Genomic DNA, 15,529 nt, shown 5'->3' with positions numbered 1-15,529 from the left:
ATATTCGGAGAGGTACAATTATTTAGGACGGCTTGGTTTTTGGCGCCTATCTGCCCCTGAACGATTACTCGAAGAAGAAAAAAGAGATATAATTCAATTACGCATGAAGCTTAGCCGAACACTACTAGTTGGTCATACGTACATACGATATCATAAGGGCTGTAAAACGCTGAACGACGCTGGGTTCCACTTAGTTTGAGTGCTGGCGTAAAAAATGTACCCTAAATTCGGATAGGAGGAACAAGTGCTTCATTTGCAATAGCCATGTCGGTTCACGATATTCATAATTTCGGTAAACCTGAATTATTTGTAAATTGACCATACTGTCGGACATGTCAGGTTATTTGGTACCGGTCTTCGCGTAGAGCGTCCAGGCCACGTCAAGTACCCATAGAATCATAGCACAGAGTAAGTTTAGCCATCAAAATATCCAACATTCAAAGTAACGTAAATCTCAGAAGCACGGAACAGCTATTCTGGTGTGGCGGACTTGGAAGCAATAAAGAACTTGTTCATTTGTAAACCGACTGAAGTATAAGCTTGGGACAGAGGCTCCGTAATAACTGGCACTAAACACAAAGGTTTCATACGAAAAGAAGAAAAGGAACAAATTTATTAAGCGATCCTATAGCTTGCCGAAAAGCTGTTATTATAGAAGATCCTTATATTACGTACTTGTTTACGTTGATAAAGTATTTTAAACAAAAATTAACAGTAACACCTGAATGTGTTGATAATATCAGCGTGAGTAAACAATGTTCAGCGAATAGAAACTTTGTAACTTTACGCTAGTAAAAATAGGGAAGTATATAATTACTCTAAAAGAAATCTAAGACATCTATTTTATTCAAAAATCGAAAAGGTAGAATTCATGCAGACTCATAGTTTAAAGATTATACCAAGTTTTGTCTCTGACCTACAATCTGCTCATACGTAGTACAAGCTAGTATGTCAGCGAGGCACCGTACCGCTCGGTAAGATAATTCTTCCTGTAGGTCTCTGTTGTTAGATATCTAATATATGTAAATTCCCGATCACTGATCTTCTTAAAGATTTTCAAAGGACTTGGTTGAAGAAACTTTGTCAAGCTCCCTAAACTTGGCCTTTGCAGTACATTTCAGAGGCGAACTTAAGCCTTTATCTCTAATGCTAGGTGCCATGATTAGTCTAGGAAATATCAACGCATACTAAAGCCTATTGACGGTGTTTCGTCTGAACTAACTAACATTGGCACGCGGTTCAGGAAAGCACGTTATTAGTGTGACAAACCGCAGCTACTTATAGGAAAACTACATTGTGCTGTAGAAAATTGTTACTGAACAATTAGACTGAAAGGGTTACATTGGCGTTGAGTGACTTGCTTTTTTAGTAACTTTTCCAAATCGATAACACCTTCTTGCATATCCACAATTTCCTGCACCGCTGCTTCCTAATATTTTCGTAATATATGCTGGGTTACTCTACGACACTCAAATAGCACGTTCCTTGATTCCGTTCGATAACTACAGCGGCATCGACACAGTGACACACTTTTAAACATGAATGTAGGCTTTTCATTTTTTTGTATAATACGTTTTTGCTATTGTAGTCGTTAGCACAGCAAAAAAGTTAATTGAGGTTAGTAGACCCCATGGACTTTTTCGCCCCTGGTTCTTTCAATATCAGCAGCGCACTGGTTGGCGGGCAACGTTCCGCTGAGAGAATAACTAGCGCTTGACGCCGAGCGTAAACGGATATTCGGTAAAGAAAGAAGGAGCGACAGTGATTAGGATTATAAGTTGTATTGCGGGTATCTTGCTTCGTATTGGTCTTAGTGTGCTGTTTCAGAATTAATTGCGTACGCTGTGGGTCCTTTAGCGATTTATGTAAAGCTACCGGAACAGAGTTGTCTTTTGATGTCCATCATTTTATCCGATCGACGCCTTTTTTAGAAATGTCGTTTCTCCGCACCAGTTTCTCCTTTGCCTTTGCCTTGCATTTCTGCCTTAGAACATATCCCCTGAAACTCTTCTTTATCATGAAATCTGCTGCTTGCCGTTGCGCTCGGTGCCTATCCACTAATAAGTGGCGAAGCTTCCGTGTCCAGCTAATACGTTCCTAAATTTGATTCGTTGTTCCGAGTTTTTTGGTACCGGTTTTGAAGCCTGCGACCTCCGGTCGACGGAATCGTTTATGCTCTTTATACGACTTTGTAAAATAAAAGTTATGAATCAGATATCTCTTGACTTGAATATAGAAAGAAAGAAAGGAAGCAAGGAGAGGGTGGCGCCGTCCTCATCTTTATCACCGCGGCGCTGTCGTTGTCTTACCACCCGTTGCTTCAATTGGGACATGGAGCGTTAGAGTTGATTCTCGTAGGTGCTTCCAACAGCCCGGTAGGCTAGAACACAGCTGGGTTGTGGTAACAGTAACACTAGTGGCAGGAGATGACGCGGCAGCACGGAATACAGGAAACTGGCTGCTCCACATGATTTGAACCCATGTACCATGCTATCCATACCGATGAAAACTCAGTTTGCCACCTTTCCTTTTCGTTTGAACGAAGGGCAAGTCTGAACGTAGCTCAGGCCTCTCGATTACTATTGTTAGCTTCCCAACAGTCGATCAAACTCTATTGGTTCGTCGCGGCATCGAAGTTTGGACCATAATAAGCCATGGCGTAGCATTGGTGGGAACTGCTAGGTTAACGGTCGTTCACAGTAAAAAAGCTACCACCACCATTACTCATTAGTATTTCCAAGATGCGTATACACACACAACTACATACATAGACTATCTGTAAACAGCGGAACTTCTCCTTATTTACGAACTTCTCCTTCGTTTTTCCTTTTTTGTGAATGCCTTAATCCCTCGTAGACAACGGCAGTCCCATGAACAAAGGCATCCAAAATGAACCACAGCTCTTGATTTACTGATGTATTTTACAGACTGACGAACGACAAACGACCACTTTCGCCTAACCGCTGACGATATTGCCATAGTCTAGTTACAATCAAATGTTAACAAAGTCTTACCACTTAGTAGTCAGTTATTCCAAGAACAGAGATAAACAAAACGACAGTTGTTGTAGAACTGCCATTCAGACAAACTATGTTGATGGCTATGCGACCTCTACAATACACTGCGTCATATTCGAATGGCCCAACCGATGCCTCTCAATCAGCTGCCAATAATCCCATGCATCCATAGAAATCTGACAATGTAATAACCGCTTTCCTATCGACAGTACCACAGTTTTCTGCTGAAGCTTGCCTCTTGCATCGTCATTTTTTTCATTTCCCCTAAACTCGCTTATTATAGCCAAGGGCAATCCCTATCAACTTGAGTTTGTTTCCGTGCCAGAGTGAAAAGACACAAATACGCTTACTTTCGTGCATATAATAGGAAGCTGCATATGCGGACGGGCTTGTAAATAGGGCTTAATCTGCAACCTCCTGTAACGAAGCTACCTTCAACTCTCCGAAAAGCGTTAGACTAGCTGTTCTCAGCTGGCTTTTGACACTATAACCGAATAGGCGCGTGTATCGCTTCTTGTGTCGAAGTTATTATCACGACAATGATGCGAACTAGAATAGAAACAAAGGAGAAAAGAAGAAAAAAAAAAGAGCTGCAGGCTAATTTCGCCTATTGGAAGGGTATCAAATCCGTTGAGGACAAACGTTCAGTGTGCGATGGAACATCGACACATATAGTTAAAACTGGATAAACCTGGATTGTGAGTACAAAGTGACATCGTCCGTATTCGTTTCGGTCCTCTCTCTTAACCGGTTGATTTCTTATGATGAAATTGTGTCCATCAAACTCTTTAGAATAACATGAATGCAAAATCGGTAGTCACAGATTCATTAAACGTAAGTTTTGGCTGTCCACTAGTTTTTCTAATCTAGAGCTTTTCTTGCAAACTTGAATCAAGAATAGTAACTAAACTTGTTTAGAAGTATGAGGCTTTAAATAGCTACACGTGCCCTTTTGCCAGCCATGGGTAGATCCTGCAACTCAACGCTGTAGCACGTCTTGCGCTGCTCCACAGGAAAGCGTTGTCCATTTGATTTCTACTCACATTATAAACCGCAGGTAACACAGGCAATCGAACGATGAACTTTTCCTTTAACAACTCCGCTCTAAATAAACTATAGTAAGAGTAGAAAACAAGGTTACGTTTATTAGAACTTCGTTTCCACTAGTGTAGTACTCGGAGTGAACAGCAGCTTCTGCAACGACAACGTCAGCAAAGGCACATGCGGTACCCCCTTCGAACCCCTGCACCATTGCTGGAGCCGCGTGAAGTAACGAACCAACTGCACCGGCTTGAGCGCTGTTTAACCTGGAACTTGGCTAACTGAATTAGTGGCTTTTGCCAACGTCTACGTCTACTTTTGGGGCTTGGATGTGCCAGTATAGGGGCATTCCTTTGACTGGGTAGGGAACTTTTTAACTCCTCTGTGGGTACGCTCAAAGTTTCTAGGGACTATCTGCAATCTCTTCGTGGCCCGATAGATGGGCAGTGTACAATCAGAGCCAATAATCGGGTAGTCTCATTGAGTCGAGCCTTGTCTTTAAAGATGATTTTTGAACACAAGAAACAAGCTTTAGCTAGCGGTGGCTTTTCGTAAGGATCAGCGGCCGAATCTTACTTATCGTACTGTTACTAATGTTATAAATTTTTTCTTAATAGGAGCACGTAGATAGCTCGAGCTTTTGGCGCTGCATCGCCTCCGTATGGCGGGCGAAGAAATTTAAAAATGAGATAAGAAAATGAAAACACAATCCCCGGATCCCCCTAGCTTGTGTTATCTCGAAAGTCTGCTACTGCTTTTGCTATTTAAACTGTGTCAGATATTCGCTATATCGGGCCGGCACCGAGAGTACGAAATGTTATCGTACCTTCAACCCCCTGGGCAGTTGTCAAAGCGTTGGTAGAATGTTGGATCTCATCGGGGAACACCGGAAAAAATGCACCGTAGAGGTGCGTGAAGTCTAGGATATATGCAAATAGAGTATTAAGAGTGCGCTTCAAAGATCGCGAATTGGAACGAAGGAGAGCAGTAAAGCGTCAAACGGCTCTTGGATTTCGGGTTTACCAGTTTCGTACGTGCGCAAGCATTTGAAGAGCTGCAAAGGCTGAAAATGGGACTGGCCGCATAACAAACGGGGCGATCTAGTTTGTGAAAATATTAACATTCAACTAACGGCTGACCCTTGATTTGATTGAATATCGGACGTGTGTCTGTGTGCTCATGTAAATAAAAAGGTTCGAGAGCATGCTTCATATCGGGGATTATAAATGAGCATGTTTTTCAGTTTCTTCTACTTAGCTCTCATGTTTTTGCTTCTGACACTATGACTTTTCTTTGGAAGGCTGGTCTTTTTTTAGTAATGCATATAAGTGAATAAAAAAGTGATTGACGGAACACAGAACATACCTACTCATATAAGCAAAGACTTGCAGAAAACAGGTTAACATTTACACTTTATAGAAGAAATCAAATCAAGAGATCTGAATGATATGGACCGGCAATGATGACTCTACAAGACATTGAGACCATAATGAAGGCAGTGTAATAAACGTATCCTGTATACTTAATCTTTTATCTTAACATAAATAAAAAGCTTTCCTACGAAAATAGGTACTTTAAGAAATAAAGGCTTGAGTTTTTATGTTGATTTGTTCTTTGCTCTTGTGTTTGTTATTCGACGGGCTATTACGGCAAACGCTCGGCACCAATCGGCGATTGTCGATAATGGGATCTTACCCATAGCTCTTTCCAGTGGTGGAGGCTCAAGGAAGCGCATGTCGTCCGCCCAGCACCGAGATCAGGAGCACGTAGACATTGGCTGTCAAACGACTGATGATCTCGTCGAAATGTGGCTACCTTGTTTACGGCGTCGTATAGTACGCCATTCAGGTGGCGAGGGAACAATTAGCGGAGGCGCTTCTGCTGGTGATGATGGTGTTAACACCGGTGACGGAACCTTTGCCGGATCGCCGGACCACGACGACGAAACGATAGCGACTCTACGACAACGCAGCTGGAGTACTGATCCGAAAACACGACAAAAAGAGGTACTATTGTGCACACCCATTATTTCACAAACATTTCACAAGACGACAGGGTAGCTAGTGCTTCTACACATAGATCTGTGGACAGAGCTGTGATTAATTAACTGCGAAATGAAAAGCTTCGATTATGAAAGGTACAATTTACACAGATCCATATATTAATGTCTTAGATTGCGGTCGAAACATTGCTTGCAAACGTTAGATATGAACAAACATTGGAACTTCCACGTACGCTATTGTTGCTCTCGAGTAACTATCGAATACTGTGGACCCCTTCATGCTCCCATACTAATTTTTTTTTAATGCCATTATCTTTAGTATTGTCGGCGTTTTCCCTGTCCTAAATAGGAGAAGCCTATTAGGTGCATAAAAACGTCAAAAGATTATGGTTACCAAACAGCTCCCTGTTAAAAAGTAATTAGCTGAGAAAATACGTCCCTTTTAATCATCGATATTTTGTAATCATCAGTAAGACACGTTTTCCTAAAAAACAGGCTTGTTTTTAGGTGATTTCATATTGCATAATTCTGGGAAATTTAGCGGAAATAAGCCTATACTGTTACTTGTACGGGCTACCTAAAATGCGGCCAAGCATTGCCTGGTTGTTTAAACACGGCCTAAAATGATTCGATTAAACTGAGGCATCTCTTTCGTTTAATATTCGAGTTCAACAAATAAGATGACCTGAACGAGCTGTCGCTAACATCTCCAATTAATTCACCGTTTTACTGCTGCCCAATAACAAGGCCCAGACAGCCCCAGCAATATGTGAAAGAAAATATGCTAATACGGCAAACATCGTTGCCAGTCTATTGCATTCTATTATAAGGGATGATTTACGTGCACTTCCGTTTATAACTGTGATACTCCGCGTTTTATAAAAACGACATATTAGAACAGTGAATAAACAAGAACCATTTACCTGTCTTCGCCTTGTCCTAACATGGCTTTTCCTTGAACTAGACAGAACTAATCGCCTTGATACCAAACACATCAGAAAGGTGGCAGCGTAACTGTAGTGACTTCATATAGACTTTACCTGTCTGCGGCTATAGGGGATAGGTAGCTGCCGCCAAATGTGAAGGAAAAAATAATAATAGAAGATTCTGCTGCACTTTCAAAGGCTTTAAAGAACTTTTATAGTTGGCGAGCTTCAACCAGGCTCGGTGTTCCGTAGTGACAATTTTACAATCCGGCAGATAAGTTATTTTAACTTAAATAGAAACAAACCTTTTTTTTTTCGATGAACAGGACTATCCTATGAGCGAGACATTCAACGTAAAGAGTATTATCTGTATTGTGAACCTTTTTTTAAAAAAAGGCACTTGTGTTTGTTAACTCGAAAAATAAAGGTGAGAATGTGTTGAATCCGCGCCTGAACCAATTGCAAGACTGAAATAGTGCGAGCATGATCAGTCTTTTACAGTCAACAAAAGTGGCACACGATATTGCAGGTGACTGAGGTACGGAAGCGTCGAACGCGCGAATACTCAATGGATCTCGCTGAATTGGATGAGCTGACATGCCTCGAGGACCCGTGTGAGGATGATGATGCCACAATCGCAGGCGACGAGGAGGTTGTATTTACGGTAGGGAAACCGACCGAAGATCCTCAGAATCTAACTAGAACGTCGAGGACGTTGGTGGCTATTGAAGATGTGTGTCATCGTGAATGCAGTTAAAATTTGGCGTTTCGTGACGTACTTATTACACTACCATGATGGAACATTTGCGGATTATTAAACAGGACTTCGTGTTTCCTAAAAGATAAAACATTAATGAGTATAATTTGAATAGTATAAACATTTTTACAGAATTACACAGTCTCACGGGAGATTAACAAAGTCTTCGATATTCGTGATTGTGCATATTTATTTTCATGGATTTTTCACTTCTTCTTTTTTTATAGTAAAACACTGGTTATTATCTAGATGCACACATACTTTGTTAGTTAAACCTTTGTTAGTCTCCGATAGGACTGTGTCATTGCTAGAGCACTCAAAATATATGGCAGGACCTCTTGACATCGAGCTAAAAACCGCTATTTCGAAATTCCACTATAGTATGTTCTTCCTGTTAGATAAAACGATTATTATGTCTTATAAGGTCAATATGTCGCTTGAATATCAATAATGTGCTGCCAGTGTATCGCTTTTTAATTTCTACTGTTTGTCCACAAGCAAAGTTGTCTCGAACATTGAGAACGCATAATATTTAGAAAATGGTTATGATTGGAAATATATTCTATGTAAGGGATTTTGTGGCCATAGGTCGAACAAATTGTATCTTAAATGTTTCGTATTCGTAAGTAACCACCGAAGATTCCTCACAAAATCCCTTTAAAATAACTCCCACCTATCTTATTACGAAGCAGCAAGGTATTGTCTCTTAGAAATAATTCCCTCAGGTTAACTATCCCTATAATGGAAGGAGACCGAACTTTTGGGAAAAATATGGATTGTTAGCGAAAAATTAAGTTCATTTTCAACGCCGTTTTTATCTTACGCTATCATATTATACTAAACTAAGTGTAGATATGAACTCACATGCCGGTCAACGCAGTAAAACAGTATAAATTTTACATTAGTCAAAATCGATGAACATTTCTGAGTGCGACGATTGGCACGAACCAAGATTAAAATTACAAAAAAAAAAAAGACTAGTTCCGGTTTCTTCGAGTTTTACGAGTACAAGTGCCATTTCATTGGGATCCTGTCATACGTTTAAGTCGTTAATTTACTCATATGCTTTGTCGAATGGGTTTTTTTTACCATTCTGGCCATGCCATCCCCTGAACATCCCCCGACATCTGATGTCAATCTCGTGCTATCTGCGAGTTCACGAATATTACCTTCGAGGTAGTCCGATCACGTTTTCGTCATTAGCTAAAATATTTCCTCCACAGCCGGAGGAACCGATGTTTCCGAAGGGACTGGCTACCGTAATGCCTCCGTGGGCCTACAAAACGGCCAGGTTCTAAAAAGCGAAACCTTGAATGGACCCACAGTACCTTGACGACGAGGACGTCGCTTTAATCACTGGTACCAAACCCTCTGGAATGACATAATATTAAGAAGACGTACGAGTACGAGAGGGAAATACGGCCTTGCCGTCAGTGATTCGGCGAGAAAATCTGGTGAAAAGAAACCCCATTGTTCAGCATTACCACATCACACCTAACGTCGTACTGTGACACCCGGACCATGAAGATTATGGAGCAAATAGAAAACTATCGTCACGTGAGACAATTTCTGGTGCTCCCTCTTTCTTCCTGTTTCAAGGACTGTCTGTGTTGGCGTAAGACCAACTGCTGCCTCCCGCTTAAACTCCGCTGCTCCACAACTGTCAACATCACTGAAGCTGCCACATAGATACAACGCCTCAAGGTATATTCTGGTAATGGTGCCCGGTCTATAGGGAGTTGTGCGGCAGCTTTCCTTTTCTAACCCTCCTACCTCACGCCTCCAAATAGCCAGAAAATTACGAACTTCTTTGCTTTTCTCTCCACATATCCATCTATCTCTATGTCGGATGTCAGCAATCTCTGTGCATCACCATGCATCATTGTAGAATCGAGTAATGCCGAATGTTTATGTCCATACAGGGCCGAACATATATAACCTCATTCACTCATACCTAAGCAGCGATTTGATCGCCATATGCGCCAGAGGCACCCGAGCAGCCGTTTGTGGCACCTGAAGTAGCATAGTGCGACGTCTCCCGCGGGCTTGTAAACAACGTTCCACACGGCCTGGCGGACGGGTACTTGCGGCATGACCAATGGTCAAAGCACTCGGCTTCTTCAACGCCATCAGTCCCTAGTAAAGCACAGCCATTCGCACTTCTAGTCGGCTCATGCTATATCTATATAGAATCCATCCCGCAAAATGGCACATAGTAACAGTAATAGTCACTGCAACAACAGCTCGGATCGCCTAGCTTCAACCTACCAACGTAGATATTGTACGTTCTGCATTTCAGTTAATTGTGTCTCATTATGTGATTAAGTGCGCTTCTAAGTATCACTATCGTAAACCATGACTGGGTCTTGTAAGAGGAACACAGCGACGATCTTATTAATATTTATTGTTGATTTTCATTTTTCGTGCCCAGGAAGCTGTTTTTGCCAAGCGCTTGTATTATTATAGTAATATAGAAACATCTTGCACCGAGGAGGCCAAAGTGGGTTGACAAAAGCGCCATAGAACGACCCAATTCAACCACAATCAGAATCCTCACAATATACCTGTACTATTTGAAGCGGGAACAGAATTTTGAGTAAGATTAAAGGAAGAACATTTTTAAAGAAACAATATATCTACTTCATATTTTACTGCTCTTTAGAATATTTGTTTAATTCTTGTTGCTTTTTCGCTCGATAAATCTCTTCGTCTTCAGGACTCTGATTTCTATGTAGGCTCTTTCCGCATTCTAATTTTTGGCTTTTGTCCACTATGTGTAAACTTGTATAATCGTTGATGCAAATACTCCGTGCAACAATACGCGAAGCTCTTATACTATACGCCTCAAACGCATCGTGAATAGGAGCAGACCCTTTATAGACCTGCTTCAACTATTTCTGCTATTCCCCAGCAGAACGGCCGAACGCCAGTGGCGCGAGCGTTGCGTATCATGCGATGATGTTTTGAAAAACGCGGCACGCAAACGTAACATTCATTTGGCATTATTTTCATTTCGTTCTTTTCTCGACTGAATCCGCTCTTCTGAATTGCCATTGGTTTTTTCTAAACAGCTTCCGAGGGGTCCCTGAGCCAGCGACTCAGCTGCGAGCTCAAATGCGCGAGACGGAGCTGGATAATATGCACGATTTTCTATCTTTTTAGACACGCTTGACTGTTAATAACTGCCAGAAGTTTTTATCGGTTTTCTCTGTAGCTTCTGTTTTGTGACAGTTTACCTGTCCTTCAAGTTACGAAGCGTAAGTATGTTACGTGTCTACGTCAAGCTTACTCACAATTATTGTGATATCACAGTTAATGTGATATAAGGAAGATCATTCATTCATTGTTGACGTGTACTACGTGTTGCTGCGATAGAAGAGGACCAATCATGGCAATCGCCAGATCTCGCCATATCTAACATTTGGAAACGATCATTTGTCAATATTCAGGGATCTATTGTGACCCTGTTCCTGCTGCGATTGTTGATGACGGCATGGCTTCTACGGACTAATAGGTCTTTCGTCGCCCTTTTAGGGTTTACGCAACGTTTTTTTTTACATGATGCTTTGTTGATTGCATCCCTTCCTCATGACACGAGCCGTACAAATATAGCCTCTTCTTTTGCCGCAACTTTTCCTCGCTAGCGTTTTGAGCAACTTTTCTACCCTACTTTGTGGCCAAGGTTCGGTTATAGGGACGTTCAGCCATGCAATCATAGTACCTGTTTACGCACTTCCTTTAAAGCGCAGTTGACGTTTATCGCATTAAACCATTTCAACAAGTAACGTCACACGGTTTCCTTCAGAGTGAGATACGTGAACGCCTGTTACACTGTATTTCGGAAACTCACTACGCTGTTTTGCTACCACACCACATGGCATAATAGTATACATGTCTTTTCGATACACTTTCCTTAAACATCGAGGCAATCAATCGCATCCACCAGCCACAACCACGCTTGACTGACTGATGGAGTGATGTTTGATTTCTATCACTAATAACATTGACTAATTATCCCACTGCCTCTCTAACGTATTCCCTTATCTCTTCCCTTACTATAATGCATAATAAAGTATAGTTATCGAGTAGTTTGTTAGCATATTAATTGTTTCTAATTGGCTGTAGTGGACATACGAATGGTAAGGTCAAAACGAGGAAAAATGCCTTATAATATTAAAACCATGAAGTGACAATGGATTTCGAGAGTTGGGTAACAACGATCTCAACGGCAGCGATGGTGGTGGCGGTTATAACAATGAACTAGCACTTCCTTTTTCCAATAAAAGAACCTTATTTTATTTTATTTTATTATGTATGCATTATTCGATTTTTCCAATCAGCAATAATTTTGCCTAGTGATAAAAACATCTCGAGTAGCAGGCCTTAAGCAGCACGCTTCCAGACAGGGCTGCAGCACGACCGCATGGTGATAGTATCAAAAAAACTCTTAATACAGATCTTATCACTGTATCTTACTGATAGAGATGATGAGGATGAATGGCTACAACTTGTAATGGTGATCATAATATAGCTTGAGTAACGGCTTCTTGGGTATAATATGACGCTCTGTAGCAAGGCAACAGCAACACCGATTTGGTTAGAGGAAAATTGTAATTCGATTATCGCTAACGTGGTTTGCGTTCTCGCCTCCGTTTCGGACGTGTTTGCAGACGGGTCCGGGCCAGACGACGTTCATGCCGTCATGTTCCACCCAGAAGGATCGCCGCGATCTGGGTGTCCTCTCCAAGGAAAACAGAACAGCAGTGCTGCCTTTACAGCTAGGCTATGCTGGCGCCGTGGGTGGCACGCGAGGCCGCACTGAAGAAGGACTCATGGAATCGTCGATCGTTGAAGAAAGCGTTAGTTCCAATGGGGACGAGTCATCCTCAGCAATCTACAAGAATATTATCATTAATTTAGGGAGCCCCTCGTGTAAGACTGCACAGGTATGTTTTCGTTCAGCGATCAAAACGAGAGAACAAGTCTATGTTATGTAAATAATGCTGAATGTTTTAATGGCGTCTTCTGGCATGCCGAAAACGATATAGCGAACGATGATAGTTGTTTGTAAAGAAAGATACGCTATGCTAAAATCGATGCTACAGGCTAGTATTGCACAAAAACAAACAACGGAACATTTCCATTGTGTTCACTGTGGAGATAAAGTAACAACGTTTACCATCGAAGTACTTACGGCTCACTCGACCATTGAATAGGTGATTTCCACACCGGCACTGCGCCGTTCTGGCTCCAAACCTCCCCAGCCGTTACCGGAGCACATCCATCCGGCGTGTCCTCTGCACGGAGACCCCCTGTTGGTGACGGAGTGGGCAGAGGTATCTGCGCAGATGTTGCTTCGAAATTATCATGAGAGCCAGCATCGTGCGCATTCACACGGTAACTACGGATTTCACGTAGGGCCTAAGTTTACAAAAGATAGATAGGCTCATTGCTACCACCATGTTAGAGACAAAGGACAGCGCTAGACTGTGGTTCTTTTTCTGTCTGCGCATGTGTTGCTATGTTTACCTGTTTTTGGGTGCTTCTACAGGGAGATCGGGGCATATGGCTATTTGAGATTTACACTCTCGTTTGCGTTGAGATCATTCTGAAAGAAAACGAAACTTAGACCTGAACAATTATTCATGCGTTGATAGGTTCGAAATATATAGGAGCTTTTAGTTCTAGTTAGCTTAGAGGAAAACCACTAAACCGACCAAACGGGGAACTGGTTTAGTAACCTGCTAGTGAAGCTCACACAGTTGGGAAACTTCGAGCTTAACATATATCCTTGTTTAGATCTCGATAGGACAAAAGCTACATCCTTGTTTTGCAGGGGACTACATGTGGAAAAACACCATAGGACGCAGTGCCTCTACGAAGGGCTGTCGCCACGGCTGTAGACACACCCATGTTCGCCAAGAGACCCACTGTAAAGAGCATCGCGATAGAAAGCTAGCAGACAGTGGACAAATGAAGAATTGAACAAATGGCAGAAAGCAGCAACCAGGAAAATAATGAGCGGAAAGAGCAAGAATATCTTCACAAGCAAAGCGAAGAAAGAAGAATCTATGTCCCCTCTGTCTCTCCAATCTTTATATAAGACGTAATCGTGCGAACTTACACATTCAAAGAGCACAATTGCTCTTACACACAAGCATATATACACATAGACAAGCAAATGCGCCCTACACTTGATTTGAACATTTTACGATTCCGAATTCACCCCTTGTTTGCCCCTTTCCGGCACTCCTCTCCCCCTGGCGACCACGAAACACGAACCTGCTGTCATCTGTGCGGGATGCGTGGCACGTACAGGCTAATCTTACACGATCAGTCTTTAGTATATATATATATACAGATGTTCATAGTAGATATAAGCACGTCTGTACACCATACATTACGTGGTAGTGATCCGGGCACTATCATAGCGACGAAGACAAGGTGACGAGCAAACAAACACTGGATATATGGTGGTTTTCACACGCCAAATGAAACCCAATTCAAACAAACTCGCCCGGAACTGACTGCACCAAATGGCTTGTAGTGCACTGTGCTTATTGATCAATATGAGGAAGATCGCAGTGCTATTACAAAGGGAACAATCCCGATCGTTAGATTGTAGCGAATCACATACATTACCATGTAGATGTCTGGATTTTTCTCATGCGGTGAAACATGAATCTATTGCTATGGCGCATAAGACCTCGGCAAGATATGTTGTCATATGGCTGCGTTCAATTGTAACGTGTAATATCAGCAACGACAGTGAAAACAACGCAACCCCCGGACGCAACATGGGCCCCTGAGAGCGAGTTGTGCGTGGCCGGAAGATCACATTTAATTAATTGACAGAAACGATAATGATAATTAGTAATATATTCAGTAACGCAATGATCATTATAGGGTCACGGTTAATACTCAGTGGGTCGGAAATATCCATATATATGATTGCAACTATAAAATATATAAGATAGTTGACCTAATAGAATAGGTGGAAATAATATTGTCACATAGAAATGTATTGAAAGTTACCACTTCTAATTAATGATGATATAAAAACAATTATGATACGACTATTATAACTACGATGATTATTCTAATAATAACGTAACTAATTCGTACCTGTCTGAAGCCACTGAGACCTGTATTTGCTCTCTACTTAGCACAGTGAATGATCGTAGATAATGTTTAGGAGTAAGATTTGATCTTCACTATAGTATAATTATTATTATGAGGACAATTGAATCGTTCACTCTCAGCGGAGATACATAGGATGATTGAAGCTATGTACAACATCTGAGGTATTAAAAAAGTTGTTTTAAACTTCAATTTATCCCTTCTTCAGCAATAGTAACAACAGCATTAAAAAGTGTCAAGAAAAATACCCTCAGCAACAACGACGATAATTGCAACAGCGGTAAACACCTCTATAAAACTGATCGCATCTGTCAATGAAATATAAAATGAGGTAGTTGTTATGGTGCTTTGAGGCATGAGGTACAGAAGTAAGTGGGATTACGATTAAACGTTTCAATTCACGTATATTTACAAGCGTTTAGCTATCTATAAACAGCGACGCTGTCCCTAGATGAACTTCCTCTTCGTCCTAAGAGCACGACCTGTGCTGACTTAAGCTAGTAAACAATATGATGAGAAGCTATAAACCGGAAGGGGATATCAGATGGGAGCTTCTGAAAGGGACACAGATGATGATGATGATGTTTGAATGGAATAATGCCCGTTACTTTTGTTAAGCACCACTTTTTGTTGCAAATTCTTTGCT

At 41.5% G+C, this 15,529-nt stretch overlaps 1 protein-coding gene across 1 annotated transcript in view; it reads left to right on the top strand.

Annotated features, from left to right (window-relative positions):
• The window catches only part of LOC111260807 (metabotropic glutamate receptor 5), a gene marked incomplete at its 5' end in the record, with an annotated part of 161,967 nt that extends 147,085 nt beyond the window's left edge, over window positions 1-14,882 (top strand). The window contains 5 exon segments of the mRNA XM_022833827.1: window positions 5,760-6,064; window positions 7,516-7,650; window positions 12,414-12,689; window positions 12,960-13,140; window positions 13,580-14,882. Coding sequence (XP_022689562.1) covers window positions 5,760-6,064; window positions 7,516-7,650; window positions 12,414-12,689; window positions 12,960-13,140; window positions 13,580-13,728 — 1,046 coding nt within the window. The 3' untranslated portion in view covers window positions 13,729-14,882.
• Window positions 14,883-15,529: the final 647 nt, after the last annotated feature.

This window comes from Varroa jacobsoni, unplaced genomic scaffold (genome assembly GCF_002532875.2).
Source record: "Varroa jacobsoni isolate VJ856 unplaced genomic scaffold, vjacob_1.0 scaffold_480, whole genome shotgun sequence".
NCBI classification, from domain to species: Eukaryota; Metazoa; Arthropoda; class Arachnida; order Mesostigmata; family Varroidae; genus Varroa; species Varroa jacobsoni.
Note: the sequence above shows the minus strand (reverse complement) of the source record. Positions and strands in the feature narration are given on the sequence as shown.